This window comes from Somniosus microcephalus, chromosome 11, assembly GCF_052327205.1.
Source record: "Somniosus microcephalus isolate GS21.2 chromosome 11, FLI_Smic_1.0, whole genome shotgun sequence".
Taxonomy (NCBI): domain Eukaryota; kingdom Metazoa; phylum Chordata; class Chondrichthyes; order Squaliformes; family Somniosidae; genus Somniosus; species Somniosus microcephalus.
Genome location: NC_140997.1, coordinates 231,050,650 through 231,072,837, shown reverse-complemented (window position 1 = coordinate 231,072,837; position 22,188 = coordinate 231,050,650). Strand labels below are relative to the sequence as shown.

The following is a 22,188-nucleotide window of genomic DNA, read 5'->3' as shown; positions in this document are numbered from 1 at the left end:
GAAAGAGCTGTATGTAAAAACGAAAGACCTGAATTTCTATAGCGCCCTTCACGACCTCAGGACGTCCCAAAGCACTTTACAGCCAATGAAGTACTTTTTACTCACTGTTGTAATGTAGAAAACGCGGCAGCCAATTTGCGCACAGCAAGCTTCCACAAATAGCATTGTGATAATGAGCAGATGATCTGTATTAGTGGTCTTGGTTGAGGGATAAATATTGGCCCAGGACACTGGGGAGAACTCCCCGGCTCTTCACAATGTTGCCATGGAATCTTTTACGTCCACCTGATGCACCATAATTAAAAGCAGCGAAACTTTACCTTAAACAGTCTGTTTTTTACCTTCTCGAGGGCAATTAGGGACGGGTAATAAATGCTGGCCTTGCCAGTGGCGTCCACATCCCATAAACGAATTTTAAAAAACACAACTAACTCCCATCCAGGCCCCCCTTCTGTGCTCACTACCTCCCAGTCCTCTGCCTCCCTACTCTCTGCCAATCTCTGTCCCCAGCTCGTCACACTGTGTTTCACCGCCTCCCACCCAGCCTCTCCCTGCTGACCCAACTATCTACCTCCAACCTGTTGTATGTATGTTGTTTAGCAATCTTGTGTGTCTTGAGCTTTGAAAAGATAGGTGATTAAAAATTGAGTGAAGGAATACGAGTACCATAGGGACAGATTGGGAGAGATCTAGAAGAGTGTGGCGACAGAGTGAAGTAGCAGTTACACGAGCACGGAGAAAGAGTGAGAAAAAGATTCTGATCCAGATATCACAATAGAAGTGTCGGAGAGCCATGCAGAGAGTTGAAAACAACAGGAAGAGACGGAGAGTGACCCAAAGAATTAGCGACAGTGAAGGAAGAGCGAGTTTTCTTTTAATTTTTCTCTCGATCTGCTGTATTCTAGAATATATTTGTGCAGTACATAGCATAACATCCCGTTATAAAAATATATTCTCTGTTTTTCATGAGATCTTCTATTTTACTTATAGTTTATGGTGATACCTGTGCACTGTACGAGAAATCACAAAGCACTTTAATATTGTGTACTCGTCTTTAATTAGTCACCTCAAACTGCCCCGATCAATAGTGATAACCCTTTAATCCAAGCGTTGTATGGTTAAAAGAAGCAAGCAAGATTTGAAAGGAAAAATCTGTACTGTTTGCACTACTGGGTGCTCTTTCACCGTTCAAGCAGAGATGGTATGAACATTTTATATACCCACTCTCGCCCTTTACTGAAACCTTCGTGACAACACTGTACCCTCTTCAACTTCTTCTCCCCTCCAGTAATCCTGCCTGAGCATTAAAGGGGCTCTTGTGAAATTGTTGTGTGCAATGTTCACTCTTAATTTTTGGGGGGCATACCAGCCCGTTCAAAATTCCACGCATGCGCGGTTTCTCCCTTTTAAAAGCCGGTGAGCCGGCTGCACAGGAGCTCCAGACCGCTGCGCAGCTTAAAGGGAGCATTGGTTGTGTGAGCCTTTGTTTTAGCTGGACAGGTGCTAAAGTATTTCAAAAATAGCAGCAGAACGTGCTTGAATAGTTGGCCGGCCTGCTGTTTGTGTGTGCCTTTGATTCTCTCTTTCAGATTTTCAGGTTTTTTTCTTGTCTCCTTCACTATAGCTCAAACTGAACAGGCACTTTCAGAAGAGCAACTGAAGTGAAATCTGTGAATTCTGTTGTATATTTGTTATAAAGGGGCTATATTCACTGCTTGGTTCCTTGGCTTTAATGATACTGTAGGTAGCACAGGTCAATAACAAAAATATAAATCGAGAAACATTAGCAGGACTGGATGAAGCAGTGCATTGGACGCTGGATGTAAGCAGAGCACAAAAGTATCCCATCCCGATGGGATGAAAGTCTCCTCTGTCTCTTGGCTGCAAGAGTCCTTCATATTAAAACTGACGGCTCCAGTAGTAAATTGGCAACATTACTCCGTTCATATGGTGGCTGCAATGGGAAACAGAAAAGTATCACACTGCTGCAATAAGAGGAGGCTGGATTTGAGACACATTACAGGAAACTTTGTGCTATCCGGCACCGACGGGACCGAGCTGTTGCCGTCCCATCAAAACTGCCGGACAAACCAGCGCTAATGTTAAAACATACGGAAGCTTTTGAGCTCCGTATCTGGCAACAAACCCTGTTAAACAGTCGGCCGTAGCTTGCAAGCGTCTCTGTAGCTTAGCAACAGCTTTAGCTAGACCTTGCAGAGCCTGACTGGTGGAAAAAAAAGCAACGAAAAGAAAAAAAACTTATTGAACCGACTCCTGAATTTTGCAGGTGGCTCGAGCATTCCGGACAGTTAACCTCCGGATAAACCAAAGTTTCCTGTATTGGGACAGTGTAGAGGGAGCTTCACTCTATATCTAACCCCGTGCTGTACCTGCCCTGGGAGTGTTTGACGGGACAGTGTAGAGGGAGCTTCACTCTATATCTAACCCCGTGCTGTACCTGCCCTGGGAGTGTTTGATGGGACAGTGTAGAGGGAGCTTCACTCTATATCTAACCCGTGCTGTACCTGCCCTGGGAGTGTTTGATGGGACAGTGTAGAAGGAGCTTTACTCTGTATCTAACCCCGTGCTGTACCTGCCCTGGGAGTATTTGATGGGACAGTGTAGAGGGAGCTTTACTCTGTATCTAACCCGTGCTGTACCTGCCCTGGGAGTGTTTAATGGGACAGTGTAGAGGGAGCTTTATTCTGTATCTAACCCCGTGCTGTACCTGCCCTGGGAGTTTGCGATGGGACAGTGTAGAGGGAGCTTCACTCTATATCTAACCCGTGCTGTACCTGCCCTGGGAGTGTTTGATGGGACAGTGTAGAAGGAGCTTTACTCTGTATCTAACCCCGTGCTGTACCTGCCCTGGGAGTATTTGATGGGACAGTGTAGAGGGAGCTTTACTCTGTATCTAACCCGTGCTGTACCTGCCCTGGGAGTGTTTAATGGGACAGTGTAGAGGGAGCTTTATTCTGTATCTAACCCCGTGCTGTACCTGCCCTGGGAGTTTGCGATGGGACAGTGTAGAGGGAGCTTTACTCTGTATCTAACCCGTATTGTATCTGCCCTGGGAGTGTTTGATGGGGACAGTGTAGAGGGAGCTTTACTCTGTATCTAACCCATGCTGTACCTGCCCTGGGAGTGTTTGATGGGACAGTGTAGAGGGAGCTTTACTCTGTATCTAACCCATGCTGTACCTGCCCTGGGAGTGTTTGATGGGACAGTGTAGAGGGAGCTTTACTCTGTATCTAACCCGTGCTCTACCTGCCCTGGGAGTGTTTGATGGGACAGTGTAGAGGGAGCTTTACTCTGTACCTAACCCGTGCTCTACCTGCCCTGGGAGTGTTTGATGGGACAGTGTAGAGGGAGCTTTACTCTGTATCTAACCCGTGCTCTACCTGCCCTGGGAGTATTTGATGGGACAGTGTAGAGGGAGCTTTACTCTGTATCTAACCCGTGCTGTACCTGCCCTGGGAGTGTTTGATGGGGACAGTGTAGAGGGAGCTTTACTCTGTATCTAACCCATGCTGTACCTGCCCTGGGAGTGTTTGATGGGACAGTGTAGAGGGAGCTTTACTCTATATCTAACCCGTGCTGTACCTGCCCTGGGAGTGTTTGATGGGACAGTGTAGAGGGAGCTTTACTCTGTATCTAACCCGTGCTGTACCTGCCCTTGGAGTGTTTGATGGGACAGTGTAGAGGGAGCTTTACTCTGTATCTAACCCGTGCTCTACCTGCCCTGGGAGCGCCTGCTGCAACCACTGGATTCCCAAGATGGAAAGTGTTCTGTTATCCAACACCAACACCCCTCCCTGATGAAAACAAAATACACAAAGCATAGAAAAGCACCCTTTCTAATGATTGTAGATTTAACAATTAATTGGTAAGAAAACCAGATTTGTCTTTATCTTGCATATTCTTGCAGCTGAAATAATTATCTATGGCACTTGTCGATGGTAACAGCTTTGTAATGTTCGATGGCTTGCAATCGAGGAGAATGCTGACTGTTAATAGCTGGTACAGAGCTGGTCTGAATCAGTCAGCAGCCCAGCATCAGCAGCAGAAGTGATAAGGAGTTCCTGGATAATGGTGCAATGTGTAGCATCGCAGAGATAAGTCCAGGAGTGAGAGTTTCATATAATGCCAGTTATTTTTCACTCTGGCACCATTGTAAACAAGAAAGTCGCAAAGAGATTACGATAAACCAAATCAATAAACAACGTTTAGTCGTTTAGGAAGGTGTAGCGGGTTATATAGACCTTTATAGAGACATTTAACTGAACATTACCTGCAAAAGAAATGCAGTGAATGTTTGATATGTGACTGATATATTTCAGTGAAAAGTCAAAGCTGTCATCCATCTTGCTTCTGTTCCATTATATACTCTCACAGATAAGACAATCTCCTTTCCCCACCCCAACTTAGCTTTAAAAAAAACTGGAGAGAACGGAATATCTATGACCCATGTATGAAATGCTCCATCAGTCACTGGCTCCCCAAAGAGCAGGAAATCTGACTTTAATGCGCATTGGTTCCACTTGCAGCCATCGTTGTGCACAGGAGGAAAGTGGGAGGCAGATTTCGAGAGAGGGGAGCGAGAGATCGTGTGCTCTAGAGGAGGGGGATGTAACCAGGAAGCCCGAGTCGAGAGGAGTGGGTGCCTGAGCCAAGGAGGGAGGGGTGAAGCAGGAAACCCCGAGTTTGAGAGGTAATCCGTGCTGCAAGCCAGAAAGGACAGGCGGGCTGAATGGGGCCAGGAGCAGATAAGTGCCACCCCCCAACAAGGACTTGTGTACCAGTGATCCCCTTACTTTCAATCCACAAATAATGCCTGACATTTGGAGTCTTTGACATGAGCAAATACAATACTCGCTTTAAGTTATTGTTTGTATTTTTAATTCGTCCATGCCCATTCTATTTATTCCTGTTAGAAGAAAATGGCCCAGTAATTCCGGGCACAACGCGTGAGTACGGACGGTGTACTCGCGTGTGTGCCCGGCGGAATTGCCAGTTTTCAGCATGCACAGCGCATGTGCTGAAAACCGGCATTTCCTGTCCTCTGACCCAAGGGGTTAAGAGGCAGAGCGCGCGCGACTGCACAGGCAGCGCGTGCGCAGTAAAATTCCTTTTTTTTTCCCCAGAGTTGCGCGCGTGTAAAGGCCTCCGGTCTTTACGCGTGGAAAAACAAGTATTTCGTTTTTCAGGTAAGTGGGCTTTTAGTACAATGTAGAAATTTTTTTTCCACAGGTTTGTTATTTTTAAAGAATTTACAGGGTGGTAAATTTAGTTTTAGACCCTATTTTTTAAAAAAGTTATTTTTTTCAAAAAATTGATTAATTGTTTAAAACATTTTTTTAAAACTTATTTATAGTTAATACAATCAGTGGGATGTTTTTTTAAATTTTATTTAAAGTTAAAGTAGTGTTTTGGCAGCCCATACTTTTCATGAGTTTGACAGCTCTTACTGTCAAACTCATGAATGAGTTTCCCCTCCCCTGATTGGCTGCACGGTGCTCACCTGATCCCAGCCGGCACATCGCACTAACTACGCCGCTGGATCAGGTTAGGACATCGCGCCGACAGCTGAACCGGGCCAGTGACAGGAAATGCAAGCAGGCCTGGGCTTCAGATGTCGGCGCGCAGGGTGAGTGCACATCGGGGGCTTGCACGCGCGGCAAGCCCCCGATCCTAATTTCAGGGCCAATATTTTTTTCTCCGAACATCTACGTTATTGCCCCTATTTGCACAGCTGCATTTAGGGTTAAACCCGTTTCTACCTGACCAAGAATGCCTAACAAGTAATGACACTGCCTGCAGTGTTACCAGATGTGCTGTGCCACCAGTGAAGTACTTTACAAGAAGCCATGCCCCTTTAAAGCCTGTTTGAGACAATAGTTTTCTCGGTCACAAATACAACCATCGCCGACCAAACCAAGATAGTCTCACCTCGTGGCCCCATGGGAAAATGCACCAGAAGGTCAAAATTTTGATCCCCACTCTATTGTAAGTTAGCTGATCCCATTCAGGCTGCTACAATTGGACTCCAAGCCCCTGGTCTAAGGAGAGGAAGAACCTGAATATATATGATGTCTTGCATTTATATAATGCATGATCATATCCTCAGGACGTCTCAAAGTGCTTCACTGCCAATTAATTACTTTTGAAATGCAGTCACTTGCTATATAGGCAGATGTGGCTGCCAGTTTGTGCATAGTAAGGTCCCACAGTCCGCAAAGGAGGTGAGTCTGTTTTTTTGGGTTATGTGGTTGAGGGAGAACTCCCTCCTCTCCAAACGGTACCATAGGATCTTTTAAATCAACCTGAATGGCAGACTCGGTTTGATGTCTGACCTGACTGATGACCAGGAGCAGATAAGTGAACTCCAACATTGCAGCACTTCCTCATCTCCAACCTCCCTTTCCTCCAAAGTCCTTGAACATGTTGTCGCCTCCCAAATTCGTGCCCATCTTTCCCGCAACTCCATGTTTGAATCCCTCCAATCAGGTTTCCGCCCCACCACAGTACTGAAACGGCTCTCATCAAAGTCACAAATGATATCCTTTGTGACTGTGACAACTATCCCTCCTCATCCTTCGTGACTTGTCTGCAGCCTTTGACACAGTTGACCACACCATCCTCCTCCAAAGCTTCTCCACCGTCCTCCATCTTGCTGAGACTGCACTCACCTGGTTCCATTCTTGCCTATCTAATCATAGCCAGAGAATCACCTGCAATGGCTTCTCTTCCCGCTCCCGCATCGTTACCTCTGGTGTTCCTCGAGGATCTATCCTTGGCCCCCTCATATTTCTCATCTACATGTTGCCCCTTGGTGACATCATCCGTAAACACAGCGTCAGTTTCCACATGTACGCTGACGACACCCAGCTCTACCTCACTACCACTTCTCTCGACCCCTCCACGGTCTCTAAATTGTCAGACTGCTTGTCGACATCCAATTCTGGATGAGCAGAAATTTTCTCCAATTAAATATTGGGAAGACCGAAGCCATTGTCTTCGGTCCCCGCCACAAACTCTGACTCCATCCCTCTCACTAATATCTATCTGAGGCTGAACCACACTTCGCAACCTTGGTGTCATAATTGACCCTGCAATGAGCTCCCGACCACATATCCGCAGCATAACTAAGACCGTCTACTTCCACCTCCGTAACATCGCCTGTCTCCGCCCCCGCCTCAGCTCATCCGCTGCTGAAACCCTCATCCATGCCTTTGTTACCTCTAGACTCGACAATTCCAACGCACTCCTGGCTGGCCTCCCACATTCCAGCTTTGGTAAGCTTGAGGTCATCCAAAACTCGGCTGCCTGTGTCCTAACTCGCACCAAGTCCCGTTCGCCCATCACCCCTGTGCTCGCTGACCTACATTGACTCCCGGTTAAGCAGCGCCTCGATTTCAAAATTCTCATTCTTGTTTTCAAATCCCTCCATGGCCTCACCCCTCCCTATCTCTGTAATCTCCTCCAACCCCACAACCCCCCCCATGAAATCTGCGCTCCTCTGATTCTGCCCTCTTGAGCATCCCTGTTTATAATCGCTCAACCATTGGTGGCCGTGCCTTCTGTTGCCTAGGCCCCCAAGCCCTGGAACTCCCTCCCTAAACCTCTCCACCTCTTTCCTCCTTTAAGATGCTCCTTAAAACCTACCTCTTTGACCAAGTTTTTGGTCATCTGCCCTAATATCTCCTTATGTGGCTCGGTGTCAAATTTTTTGTCTTCTAATGCTCCTGTGAAGCGCCTTGGGACGTTTTACTATGTTGAAGGCGCTATACAAATACAAGTTGTTGTTGCTTCTGATCACTGTCCAGTGACTCCTGCTAGGAAACTCACTGGACAAGAACTAGATTGGGCTTGGCTGCTGTTCCCCTCCGGGGCCAGATAACCTGCCTGTGCAGCACCTTCAGCAGAGACGGGGCTGGGCTGAATGGAACATTAGAGAGGTCTCATCTGAGACATTAGCCTATCTTCCCCTTTCGGAGGCTGACTGACCTGATGTTTATTTCCAGCATTCTCGGCTTTTCTCCTTTATTTCAAAATTATATTATATAGACCTATGTACTGGTTGCTTATTTGGATAGAGAACTGGTTGGCAGACAGAAAGCAAAGAGTTGGAATAAACGGGTCTTTTTCCGAGTGGCAGGCAGTGACTAGTGGGGTACCGCAGGGATCGGTCCTAGGACCCCAGCTATTCACAATATATATTAATGATCTAGACAAGGGAACTAGATGTAATATCTCCAAATTTGCAGACGACACAAAGCTGGGTGGGCGTGTGTGCTGTGAGGAGGATGCCGAGAAACTCCAGGATGATTTGGACAGGTTGGGTGATTGGGCAAAAGAATGGCAGATGCATTATAACGTGGATAAATGTGAGGTTATCCACTTTGGTGGCAAAAACAGGAAGGCAGATTATTATCTGAATGGCAATAGATTGGGAGAAGGGGAAGTGCAACGAGACCTGGGTGTCCTTGTGCACCAGTCGCTGAAGGTAAGCATGCAGGTGCAGCAGGCGGTTAAGAAGGCAAATGGCATGTTGGCCTTCGTAGCGAGAGGGTTTGAGTACAGGAACAAGGATGTCTTGCTACAGTTGTACAGGGCCTTGGTGAGACCGCACCTTGAGTATTGTGTGCAGTTTTGGTCGCCTTATCTGAGGAAGGATGTTCTTGCCATGGAAGGAGTTCAGCGAAGATTCACCAGGCTGATACCTGGGATGGCAGGAATGACTTCTGAGGAGAGATTGGGTCGATTGGGCTTATACTCGCTGGAGTTTAGAAGAATGAGAGGGGATCTCATTGAAACTTATAAAATTCTGACAGGACTGGACAGACTAGATGCAGGAAGGATGTTCCTGATGGTCGGGGAGTCCAGAACCAGGGGTCACAGTCTAAGGATAAAGGGTAAGCCATTTAGGATAGAGATGAGGAGGAATTTCTTCACCCAGAGAGTGGTGAACCTGTGGAATTCTCTACCACAGAAGGCAGTAGAGGCCAATACATTAAATATATTCAAGAAGGAGTTGGATATATTTCTTAAGGCTAAAGTGATCAAGAGATATGGGGAGAAAGCAGGGACAGGGTACTGAATTTGGATGATCAGCCATGATCTCATTGAATGGCGGAGCAGGCTCGAGGGGCCGAATGGCCTACTCCTGCTCCTATCTTCTATGTTTCTATTATTTATAGATAATCAACTTTATCATAGAATGATACAGCACACAAGGAGGCCCTTCGGCCCATCGTACCTGTGCCTGAAAGTTCCAGAGTAAGTACATTGAGATGCCGGGGATTGAGCTCGGGGCTTCATAAATGCAAAGCATGCACTCTACCACCGAGCTACATCCCCATTTTTATTATGTAAGCTCAATGAACATATGCCTGTAAAAAGAAAATAAGAAAGACTTGCATTTATATAGCGTCTTTTACGACCACCGAATGTCCCAAAGCATTTTTACAGCCAATGAAGTACTTTTTGAAGTCTAGTCACTGTTGTAATGGAGGAAACGCGGCAGCCAATTTGTGCACAGCAAGCTCCCACAAGCAGCAATGTGATAATGAGCAGATAATCTCTTTTTAGTGATGTTGATTGAGGGATAACTCCCCTGCTCTTCTTTGAAATAGTGCCACAGGATCTTTTACGTCCACCTGAGAGCGCAGACGGGGCCTCGGTTTAACGTCTCATCCGAAAGACGGCACCTCCGACAGTGCAGCGCTTCCTCAGTACTGCACTGGGAGTGTCAGCCTAGATTTTTGTGCTCAAGTCTCTGGAGTGGAACTTGAACCCACAACCTTCTGACTCGGGCGAGAGTGCTACCCACTGAGCCACGGCTGACACAGAGAAAGAATTAAATGTAATTATTGCAAGGCAGTGATCTCATCTGGGGTTTAGTTAACTGCACAGCATCGTCAAAACCCCGAACTAAAATCACTTGCCGAGTCTGCAGTTTATTTCTCTGTAAGCCTGCAGTATTGATTTCAAATATATTGAATTTGCTATACCACCTATCCCTACTCTATGTAATTACAATTAGAGCTATTTAGAGTAGTTACTTCAATTCTCTCTCCCATTCTATCCCTTCCTTTCCTGAAGTGTTGACTGCCGCTGGGCTACACCTCAACACATCGGGGCCCTCGGCATCCTCATCCACGTGAGCGTTCCTCCAGAGCCCAGATAACAGTGCGTTGGTAAGCTGTTTAGCCATAAAGGTCATCGCAGCCAAGCCTGATCCTGTCATTCTGTGGTATCTCTGTGTGTGCACTTTCCGGGAGTGTAGGGGACCGTGGCTCTCTTGTTTCCCTTGTCCAGGGAAACCTCGACTAAATGCAGCATCCTGACCATCTCTCCAGCTGAGATCCACTAACTCTGCACAGGCCAGAGGCTTGAATCTGGCTCCCTCCTGCCCTATATGGCTCAGCACCACACTGAATGGTTGCCTTTACTCACTAGGTCACTGGGTACCTCTCTCTGCTTTCTGTATGTCCTATGTGAGCTCAAGGAACATAAAGTGTGCAGCAGGGAGTGATTGCCAGGTTTCAATTTACTCATCAGGAAATTGTATCAAGCCACTCTTGCTTCCCTGTGTTGGTTTATGACTTCAGTGCCCCGATCAGATTTGGTTAGATTGCATTTTCGTCATGGTTCCCTGCTCTCACGTTATGCCGAATATTGGTGGGTGACGGAGCCATTCAGACCATAAAGTTCCAAATCTGATCTGTGCTGCGTTAGCTGATCGCAGCCAGGGCATCATGTGGCGCCTCTGCCCCGGGGAATTGGCTAGAGTTCCTGCTCTAGTGACCAGTGACAGCCCCTCCCCTCCACCTTTTACTGGAAAATGCATGTAAAAAGAAAGCGAGATTTGCATTTCTATAGCGCCTTTCACGACCACCGGACGCCCAAAGCGCTTTACAGCCAATGAAGCACTTTTGCAGCCGCTGTTGTAATGTAGGAAACGCAGCAGCCAATTAGCGCATGGCAAGCTCCCACAAACAGCAATGTGATGATGACCAGATAATCTGTTTTAGTGATGTTGGTTGAGGGATAAACATTGGCCCAGGACACCGGGGAGAACTCCCCTGCTCTTCTTCAAATATTGCCATGGGATCTTTTACGTCCACCTGGGAGGGCAGACGGGGCCTCGGTTTAATGTCTCCTCCAAAAGTCGGCACCTCCTACAATGCAGCAGTCCCTCAGTACTGCACTGGAGTGTCCGCCTAGATTGTTGTGTCTCTGGATTGGGACTTGAACCCACAACCTTCTGACTTAGAGGCGAGAGTGGCACCCACTGAGCCATGGCTCACTGTGCACAGTGACCTCGAGGCTGCCGTGCACCAGGCGTTGCAGGCCGCGCAGTCCCGCTGGTGCAGGCTCCAGCGCGCTGGTGCTTTTTTCAATCGCGTCCCACAGGCTCGTTCTTTCGGACTACAGGAGTGGGCTTCAGCACCTGCGCACTGGAACTGATTTCGGTGCCTGCACACAGCAAGCCACTACAACATTCAGCCCTGAGCCACTGAGAATGTGAACAGCTGCCGAATGCCGATACTGTGCTGGGAGTCGCAACGAACGGCGAGAGGGAGCGAGAGCTTGGGAGGGAGGGAGAGACAGAGAGGGAGAGCCGGGGAGGGAGAGGGAGAGCCGGGGAGGGAGCGAGAGGCGGTGAGGGAGGGAGCGAGAGGCGGGGAGAGAGGGGGAGCGAGAGGCGGGGAGAGAGGGGGAGCGAGAGGCGGGGAGAGAGGGGGAGCGAGAGGCGGGGAGAGAGGGGGAGCGAGAGGCGGGGAGAGAGGGGGAGCGAGAGGCGGGGAGAGAGGGGGAGCGAGAGGCGGGGAGAGAGGGGGAGCGAGAGGCGGGGAGAGAGGGGGAGCGAGAGGCGGGGAGAGAGGGGGAGCGAGAGGCGGGGAGAGAGGGGGAGCGAGAGGCGGGGAGAGAGGGGGAGCGAGAGGCGGGGAGAGAGGGGGAGCGAGAGGCGGGGAGAGAGGGGGAGCGAGAGGCGGGGAGAGAGGGGGAGCGAGAGGCGGGGAGAGGGGGAGCGAGAGGCGGGGAGAGAGGGAACGAGAGGCGGGGAGGGAGGGGGAGCGAGAGGCGGGGAGGGAGGGGGAGCGAGAGGCGGGGAGGGAGGGGGAGCGAGAGGCGGGGAGGGAGGGGGAGCGAGAGGCGGGGAGGGAGGGGGAGCGAGAGGCGGGGAGGGAGGGGGAGCGAGAGGCGGGGAGGGAGGGAGAGAGGGGGAGCGAGAGGCGGGGGGGGAGCGAGAGGCGGGGAGGGAGGGAGAGAGGGGGAGCGAGAGGCGGGGAGGGAGGGAGAGGGGGAGCGACAGGCGGGGAGGGAGGGAGGGAGAGAGGGGGAGCGAGAGGCGGGGAGGCAGGGAGAGAGGGGGAGCGAGAGGCAGGGAGAGAGGGGGAGCGAGAGAGGGGGAGCGAGAGGCGGGGAGGGAGAGAGGGAGAGGCGGGGAGGGAGAGAGGGGGAGCGAGAGGCGGGGAGGGAGAGAGGGGGAGCGAGAGGCGGGGAGGGAGGGGGAGCGAGAGGCAGGGAGGGGGAGCGAGAGGCGGGGAGGGAGAGAGGGGGAGCGAGAGGCGGGGAGGGAGGGGGAGCGAGAGGCGGGGAGGGAGGGGGAGCGAGAGGCGGGGAGGGAGGGAGAGAGGGGGAGCGAGAGGCGGAGAGGGGGGAGGGAGAGGCAGGGAGGGGGAGCGAGAGGGGGAGGGAGAGAGGGGGAGCGAGAGGCGGGGAGGGAGAGAGGGGGAGCGAGAAGCGGGGAGAGCGAGAGGCAGGGAGGGAGAGAGGGGGAGCGAGAGGCGGGGAGGGAGGGAGAGAGGGGGAGCGAGAGGCGGGGAGGGGGAGCGAGAGGGGGAGCGAGAGGCGGGGGAGGGAGGGAGAGCGGGGGGAGCGAGAGGCGGGGAGGGAGGGAGAGAGGGGGAGCGAGAGGCGGGGAGGGAGGGAGAGAGGGGGAGCGAGAGGCGGGGAGGGAGGGAGAGGTGGGGAGGGGAGAGGCAGGAGGGAGAGAGGGGGAGCGAGAGGCGGCGAGGGAGGGAGAGAGGGGGGAGCGAGAGGCAGAGGGGGAGCGAGAGGCGGGGAGGGGGAGGGAGAGGGGAAGCGAGAGCAGGAGGGAGGAGAGAGGGGGAGGGAAGAGAGGGGGAGGAGAGGCGGGGAGGAGGGAGAGGAGGAGGGAGAGGCGGGGAGGGAGGGAGAGGGGAAGCGAGAGGCGGGGAGGGGGAGGAGAGGGGAAGCGAGAGGCAGGGAGGAGAGAGGGGGAGGAGAGAGGGGGAGGGAGAGGCGGGGAGGGAGGGAGAGGAGGAGGGAGTGGCGGGGGAGGGAGGGAGAGGGGAAGCGAGAGGCGGGGAGGGGGAGCGAGAGGCAGGGAGGAGAGAGGGGGAGCGAGGATGCTGGGAGGGAGGGAGAGAGGGGGAGCGAGAGGAGGGGAGGGAGAGGGGGAGCGAGAGCGGGGGAGAGAGGGGGAGCGAGAGCTACGGAGGGAGAGAGAGGGAGAGACACGGAGGGAGGGGGAGGGAGAGAGAGACGGGGACGGAGGGAGGGAGAGAGAGACGGGGAGGGAGGGAGCGAGAGCCGGGGAGGGAGTTTCGAATATGATTTTGGAAGAAACCAGCAAAAATCAATTTTCCCCTCATCCAAACGCGTTTCAACCAGTCTTGAAGTCTAACTGCTTTTTAAAGAGGCTCTGAATTGCTTAAAATGTTTTAAAATTGAAATTTCTCAATATTTGATTTTGAACCATCGACTGAAGTGAGTAGCTTTACACTAACATGCAACCATGCTGTTTTTATTGACTTTAAAATATATATATATAATGGCCCAGAAATTCGGGTCTCCACGGGCGAGTACGCGCTGGGTACTCGCGCGTGGGCCCGATGGAAGTGCCGGTTTCCTGCATGCGCGGGAAACCGGCAGTTCCGTTCCTCTGAACGAAGGGGTTCAGAGGTCGAACGCGGGGGAGTCTGCGCGGTGCGCTTTGAACTTGCGTTTTTTTTGCAGGTTTCTCCGGGAGGGTAAGTCTTTAGAATTTAGAAATGTAAAAAGCAGGCGTAAGGCCTGCTTTTTACAAGGTAAGTGGTCAAGTAATTAAAATTAAAACATTTTTTCCACAGGTTTATTATTTTTAAATACTTTAAAGCAAGGTAAGTTTATTTTTAGCCCCGTTAGAATATAAAATTATTTTTTTCAAAAATTTAAATTATTGTTTAAAATAGTTATTTAATGTAATTTATAGTTTATTTTAAAAGTGTGATTTTTAAATTAAAAAAAATTATTTGAAGGTTTACTGCTATTTTGGGGCCGTAGTATTTATAAGTCTTGACCGGTCTTCTGTCAATACTTATGAATGAAGCATTCCCTGCTGCGATTGGCTGCCCATGGCCCACGTGATCCCAGGGGACGCATCGCACTAACTGCGCCCCTGGGACACGCAAGCACTGCGCGCCGGCAGTTGGGCCAGGCCCAGGATCGGAATCCCACGCGGGCCCACAGCTCAACAGCTGGCGCGCTAGGTAATTGCAGGTCGGGGGCTTGCACCCGCGGGAAGCCCCTGACCCGAATTTCTGGGCCAATGAATATGTTTAGGAAGAGAACCAAAAACCATTTTATTTTGTCTGTCGTTCTATAGTCCAAACAAGTCCCAGGAATAATGTAAATATAGATTTCCTCTTAAACATTTAGTGGAGTGTTAATAAAAACCAGAGTTATGTAATGATGTATAAAAATTGCAGGAAGCTACTTTAGAAGAAACCACTATTTGTTTATTGAGAAAGACACAGAAAATACTACGATTAAATAGGAGATTAAAAATTGAGAGTACAATGAAGTTTGTTTCCTGCTATTTAGTTGCGAAGTACCTAAAATAATTCAACACTTTTCATGATAAGAGCAGGGATTAATATTGTGGAGAATGTTTGAGAAAAACATTAGAAGCATAATTTGTAAATTATCATCTTTACATCAACATATTAGTAAACAGTTCCAAGTCAGTCTGATTTATCTTTCTTCCTGGACAGGAGAACCAATATCTATTTCCGTTAAATCATAGCTTTTCCTGCTTTTTGTTTTTAATTCGGTGACGCAAATTGTGTTTGTGTTTTTCTGCACTTGTGACTAGGTGCTGCATTTCTGACATGTTACATGGGGCGGGGGGGGGTGGGGTGCTGGTTCAAGAAGACCACGTTATTAATGGAAGTGATTGAAGTTGGAAATACGGATACCCGTTTTTGTTCAATTCTTTTAAATTCTGTGAACTGAAGAACTACAGCACTTTATATTTGTTGGTTGTCTGGTTGCATTGTGATTAATATTCTAATTACGTATCTGGACATATAGCACGTCAGCGCCAGAGGAAAGCCGTACTCCTGCTGTTTGTGCAGCCACTGCTATAGTGACATGAGAGATGGACTAATATGTTGAAAACTTTAAAAATGAATACAAATTGTATGAATAGATATGCCTCTTTCAGCTCACCTTGGGCTTTTGGATTGTTTGTCGATGCATAACCGTGTAAGTGAGTGACATTTCTGAAGTGCTAAAGCATTATTATGCAGTTCTTTTATATCCCAGTCATTTCTGACAAGTTCTTTTAAAAATAGAGTTTGTACATGGCAAACTAAAAGCTTTTAATTAATTCTACCGTAAACAAACTTGCAGAATGGACATGTAAATGACAAATGAATTTCCATATCGGTAAGTGTGAGGTGGTGCATTTTGGCAGAAGGAATAAGGAGGCGACCTGCTCCTTGGAACATAAGAGTCTACATAGGGTAGAGGTGCAAAGGGATCTCGGGGTACAGATTCACAAATCATTAAAAGTAGCAACGCAGGTTAAAAAAGCCATAAAATTGCAAATAAAGCACGGGGGTTCATTTCTGGAGGAATAGAATTCAAAAGCAGAGAAGTGATGTTAAAGTTGTATCGAACCTTGTCTGATTGTCTCACGATTTGAGATGGTGGGCTGGCAATATGACATCACTGTATCTATGCTTTTAAGTGGTTGCTGTTGCTGTCGTTGTAAAAATTGCCCACTAGCAACAAAGGTGTTTGAGGCCCACTCAGTCCCAAAATCAATCAGAGGGAACGTTACTCAGCGGGTCAGGCAGCATCTGTGGAGAGCGAAACCGAGTTAACGTTTCAGGTCAGTGACCTTTCATCAGAACTGGCATATGCAGGAACAAGTGCAGTAATTCAGTATTGGTCAACTTTCCAACATAACTCCCACCCAATTTCTCCCTGTTTAGGAAATCTTGTTGAGTGGGCATTGGAGTTAATAAATGCCACAAGCAGCGAGTGCTCAGATCCAGTATTTCTGATGAATGGCCACATGAGTCGGTGTAAACAGGAGTGTGACACTAGTACAGCAGGGGCGCTAGGCTCCAGTGGGTTAAGCTGTGACACTGGAGCTGCGAGGAGAGAGAGGGAGGAGTTGTGTATTCAGGGAGCTGCAGTACAACAGGCCATTCTGTGCAAGACTGTCTTTGGGAATGATACAGTAAACTCATTTATAGAACCAATGTGTTATGTGATTTATCTGTTAGCAAGGAAGCTGTAAGTGATGTGCATTATATCAAAGGTCATCGTAATCTGTGTGTGTGTTCCAGCAAGGAGCTGTTGTAAATCACATGTCTGCCTGTGAGGGATTAGCGAGCATATGCAGGAACAAATGCATTAAAGAAAGAAAGACTTGCATTTCTATAGCGCCTTTCATGACCTCCGGACATCTCAAAGCGCTTTACAGCCAATGAAGTACTTTATTTGAAGTGTAGTCACTGTTGTAATGTAGGAAACACGGCAGCTAATATGCGCACAGCAAGCTCCCACAAACAGCAGTGTGATAAATGATCAGATAATCTGTTTTAGTGATGTTGGTTCTGGGATAAATGTTGCCCAGGACACCGGGGAGAACTCCCCTGCTCTTCTTCGAAATAGTGCCGTGGGATCTTTTACGTCCACCTGAGAGAGCAGACGGGGCCTTGGTTTAACGTCTCATCCAAAAGACGGTACCTCTGACAGTGCAACACTCCCTCAGTACTGCACTGGGAGTGTCCGCCTGGATACTTGTGCTCAGTGCTGTTTAATTTGACACCATAATGCAAAGGAGTCCATGCTACTCTTGTTGTGAGCCACTATTAGCACTTCAGAAAGTCACGTGCGAAGCCCAGGAGATCCAATCTGTGCAGTGGATCTGTGGCTGGAAGTTGGAGATGGCTGCAGGAAAGATAGACTTGCATTTATATAGCGGCTTTCACAACCTCACAAAGTCCCAACGCGCTTTACAGCCAATGTAAGAAATGAGGCAGCCAATCTGTGCACAGCAAGCTCCCACAAACAGCAATGTGATATTGACCAGCTCATCTGTTTTTTGTTTTTTTAGTGATGTTGGTTGAGGGATAAATATTAGCCAGGAAGGGTGAACTTCAGGATACACTGACCCGTCACTGAGTACCGTGAGGGGAGAGTCAGCCTCAAGGCAGACAGATCTCTGCCAAAGCCACTCACGTGGGCTCTGATGAGCGATTGAAAAACAAATTGACTTAAGAGGGGAATTTTTACAGCTCTGTGGCATTGACTCCCCTGATGGCTTAATGTGTGAATATACTACTCGGTGCGATGCGGAGACGTACAGGTCAGGAACCCCCCCCCCCCAAGTTAAGGAAAAGTAGCTAGGCTTCCCAATTCTGATCACTACTCAGTGACGAGTCGCTTGAGAATGCGTGTGTATGGATATCTGTTGACTGCGATGCCTCTTGCAGTCAAATAGCATGCCTGCACATTGGCCACAGTTGATGAATAGCCAGTTGGGCAATGTAACAAAGGGAAACCAGAGCTCAGAGGAGGGGAGAAAACTGGGAGGGGTGTGGGGAGTTTTGTTTTAAATCTTTTTCAATGAGAAATAAGCATTTTAAATTTGTAAATACCTAAATGCAGATTTCTATCTGCAGCAATGCTAATGTTTTAGCAAATATAATGTAAGATCAGGAGACTTAATTGAGGTGTATAAAATTATGAGGGATAGAGTGGATAGGAAGGACCTATTTCCCTTAGCAGAGAGGTCAATAACCAGGGGGCATAGATTTAAAGTAATTGGTAGAAGGATTAGAGAGGAGTCATAGAGTTATACAACACAGAAAGAGGCCCTTCGGCCCATCGTGTCTACGCCGGCCATCAAGCCCTGTCTAATCTAATCCCATTTTCCAGCACTTGGTCCGTAGCCTTGTATGCTATGGCGTTTCAAGTGCTCATCTAAATGCTTCTTGAATGTTGTGAGGGTTCCTGCCTCTACAAGGAGGGAGGGTTTAAACTAAAATGGCAGGGGGTTGGGAACCTGAACAGGGGGACAGAGGAAAGGGAAGCAAGGATAAAAGCAAAAGACAGGAAGGAGAAAAACAAAAGTGGCAGTCAGAGAAATCAACGGTTTAAATCAAACATGGCCACAGTAAATAATAATTCTAATCGGTCTAAGAGCGTTAAAAAAACAAGCCTGAAGACTTTGTGTCTTAATGCAAGGAGCATTCGGAATAAGGTGGATGAATTAGCTGCACAAATAGAGGTAAACGAATATGATTTGATTGGGATTATGGAAACATAGCTCCAGGGTGGCCAAGGCTGGGAACTCAACATCCAAGGGTATTCAATATTCAGGAAAGATAGGCAAAAATGAAAGGGAGGTGGGGTAGCATTGCTGGTTAAAGAAGGGATTAACACAATTGTATGGAAGGATATTAGCTCTGATGATGTGGAATCTGTATGGGTAGAACTGAGAAATAACAAGGGGCAGAAAACGTTAGTGGGAGTGGTATATAGTCCTCCAAACAGTAATGCGGAGGTTGGGGATGGCATTAAAAGGGAAATTAGAGAAGCGTGCAATAAGGGCACAGCAGTCATCATGGGTGACTTTAATCTACATATAGATTGGGCTAACCAAATTAGTAACAATACTGTGGAGGAGGAATTCCTGGAGTGTTTACGGGATGGTTTCCTGGACCAATATGTCGAGGAACCAACCAGAGATCAGGCCATCTTAGACTGGGTATTATGTAACGAGAAAGAATTAATTAGCAATCTTGTTGTACGAGGCCCCTTGGGTCGGAGCGATCATAATATGATCGAATTCTTCATTAAGATGGAGAATGAAGTAGTTGACTCAGAGACTAGGGTCCTGAATTTAAATAAAGGAAACTATGATGGTCTGAGGCGCGAGTTGGGTAGGATTGATTGGGGAATGTCACTCAAAGGGTTGACGGTGGATAGGCAATGGCAAGCATTCAAAGACTGCATGGATGAACTACAGAAATTGTTCATCCCAGTATGGCATAAAAATAAAACAAAAAAGGTGACTCAACCGTGGCTAACAAGGGAAACTAGGTATAGCATAAGATACAAGGGAAATTAGGGATAGCATACGATCCAAGGAGAGGGCATATAAATTGGCCAGAAAAAGCAGTAAACCTGAGGATTGGGAGCAGTTTCGGATTCAACAAAGGAGGACAAAGGGATTAATTAAGAAGGGGAAAATAGAATATGAGAGTAAGCTTGCAGGGAACATAAAAACTGACTAAAAGCTTTTATAGATATGTGAAGAGAAAAAGATTGGTGAAATCAAACGTAGGTCCCTTGCAGTCAGAATCAGGGGAATTTATAATGGGTAACAAAGAAATGGCAGACCAGTTAAATACATATTTTGGTTCTGTCCTCACAAAGGAGGACACAAATAACCTCCCAGAGATGTCGGGGAACATAGGGTCTGATGAAGGGGAGGAACTGAAAGAAATCAGTATTTGTAAGGAAATGCTGTTAAGGAAATTGATGGGACTGAAGGCCGATTAATCCCCAGGGCCTGATAATCTACATCCTAGGGTACTTAAGGAAGTGGCCCTAGAAATAGTAGATGCATTGCTGATCATCTTCCAACATTCGATGGAATCTGGAACAGTACCCATGGATTGGAGGGTAGCTAATGTTGCCCCACTATTTAAAAAGGTGGTAGGGAGAAAACGGGGAATTACAGACCGGTAAGCCTGACATTGGTAGTGGGGAAAATGCTAGAGTCCATTATAAAGGATGTAATAGCTGAGCACTTGGAAAACAGTGACAGGATCGGACAAAGTCAACATGGATTTACAAAAGGTAAATCGTGCTTGACTAATCTACTGGAATTTTTTTGAGGATGTAACTGGTAAAATAGATAAGGGAGAACCAGTGGATGTGATATATTTGGACTTTCAGAAGGCTTTCGATAAGGTCCCACATAAGAGGTTAGCGTGTAAAGTTAAGGCACATGGGATTAGGGGCAAGGTATTGACTTGGATAGAAAACTGGTTGGCAGACAGAAAGCAGTTGGAATAAGCGGGTCTTTTTCCGAGTGGCAGGCAGTGACTAGTGGGGTACCGCAGGGATCGGTCTTTGGACCCCAGCTATTCACAATATATATTAATGATCCAGACGAGGGAACTAGATGTAATATCTCCAAATTTGCAGACGACACAAAGCTAGGTGGGCGTGTGTGCTGTGAGGAGGATGCCGAGAAACTCCAGGATGATTTGGGCAAAAGCATGACAGATGCAATATAACGTGGATAAATGTGAGGTTATCCACTTTGGTGGAAAAAACAGGAAGGCAGATTATTATCTGAATGGCAATAGATTGGGCGATGGGGAAGTGCAATGAGACCTGGGTGTCCTTGTGCACCAGTTGCTGAAAGTAAGCATGCAGGTGCAGCAGGCGGTTAAGAAGGCAAATGGTATGTTGGCCTTCGTAGCGAGAGGCTTTGAGTACAGGAACAAGGATGTCTTGCTGCAGTTGTACAGGGCCTTGGTGAGACCACATCTTGAGGATTGTGTGCAGTTTTGGTCGCCTTATCTGAGGAAGGATGTTCTTGCCATGGAAGGAGTTCAGCGAAGATTCACCAGACTGATACCTGGGATGGCAGGAATGACGTATGAGGAGAGATTGGGTCAATTGGGCTTGTACTCGCTGGAGTTTAGAAGAATGAGAGGGGATCTCATTGAAACTTATAAAATTCTGACAGGACTGGACAGACTAGATACAGGAAGGATGTTCCCGATGGCGGGGGAGTCCAGAACCAGGGGTCACAGTCTAAGGATAAGGGGTAAGCCATTTAGGACAGAGATGAGGAGGAATTTCTTCACCCAGAGAGTGGTGAACCTGTGGAATTCTCTACCACAGAAGGCAGTAGAGGCCAATTCATTAAATATATTCAAGAAGGAGTTGGATATATTTCTTAAGGCTAAATGGATCAAGGGGTATGGGGAGAAAGCAGGGACAGGGTACAGAATTTGGATGATCAGCCATGTTCACATTGAATGGCGGAGCAGGCTCGAGGGGCCGAATGGCCTACTCCTGCTCTTATCTTCGATGTTACAACCCTTTCAGGCAGTGAGTTCCAGATTTCAACCACCCTCTGGGTGAAAAAGTTTTTCCTCAAACCCCCTCTAAACCTCCTGCCCCTTACCTTAAAACTATGCCCCCTGGTTATTGACCCCTCTACTAAGGGTAAAAGTCTACCCCATCTATTGAGTTGAGGAGAACTTTGTTCACCCAGAGGGTGGTGGGGGTCTGGAACTCACTGCCTGAAAGGGTGGTAGAGGCAGAAACCCTCGTCACATTTAAAAAGTACTTGGATATGCACTTGAAGTGCCGTAACCTATGGACCAAGAGCTGGAAAGTGGGATTAGGCTGGATGGGACTTCTTCGGCCGGCACGGACACAATGGGCCAAATGGCTTCCTTCTCTGCCGTAAATTTCTATGATTCTATGAAATCCATTATTTTTAATTTAATACCATTATTTTTAAATTAAAACTCTTTCTACAAACCAGAAGAGAGAGAGCCTATTGGCCTGAATAATCATCTGGTGGTGAACGGGGCATTAACTTGTGTTGACAGATGGATCACTCGCACTTGACAGTCGTAGGATCTGGTGTTCACTTTTTCTTAATCCTCCACTCTCTCCACTCGGCAGATAATCAAGATTCGAGCACAGACAGAAGGCATCAGCATCAGCGAGGACGCCTTGCTTCACCTGGGGGAAATCGGCACTAAGACAACCCTGCGGTGAGCACCCGTTGCTGCATTGTGAAGGAATAATGGCTCTTGTCCAGACCTTGATAATGTCATTCGTTTTTTTTTTTGCTTCTGACCCCGGTGAGCAGGAATGATTTGCTGCTCTGCCTAC

The 22,188-nt window shown here is 48.1% G+C and overlaps 1 protein-coding gene across 2 annotated transcripts in view; it reads left to right on the top strand.

Annotated features, from left to right (window-relative positions):
* Nucleotides 1-22,188, top strand: part of ruvbl1 (RuvB-like AAA ATPase 1) — a 137,446-nt gene that overhangs the window by 45,054 nt on the left and 70,204 nt on the right. For both annotated transcript variants that reach the window (XM_086002114.1, XM_086002115.1), the window contains exon 10: nt 21,976-22,067. In XM_086002114.1, coding sequence (XP_085858240.1) covers nt 21,976-22,067 — 92 coding nt within the window. The remainder of the gene's footprint in view (nt 1-21,975; nt 22,068-22,188) is intronic.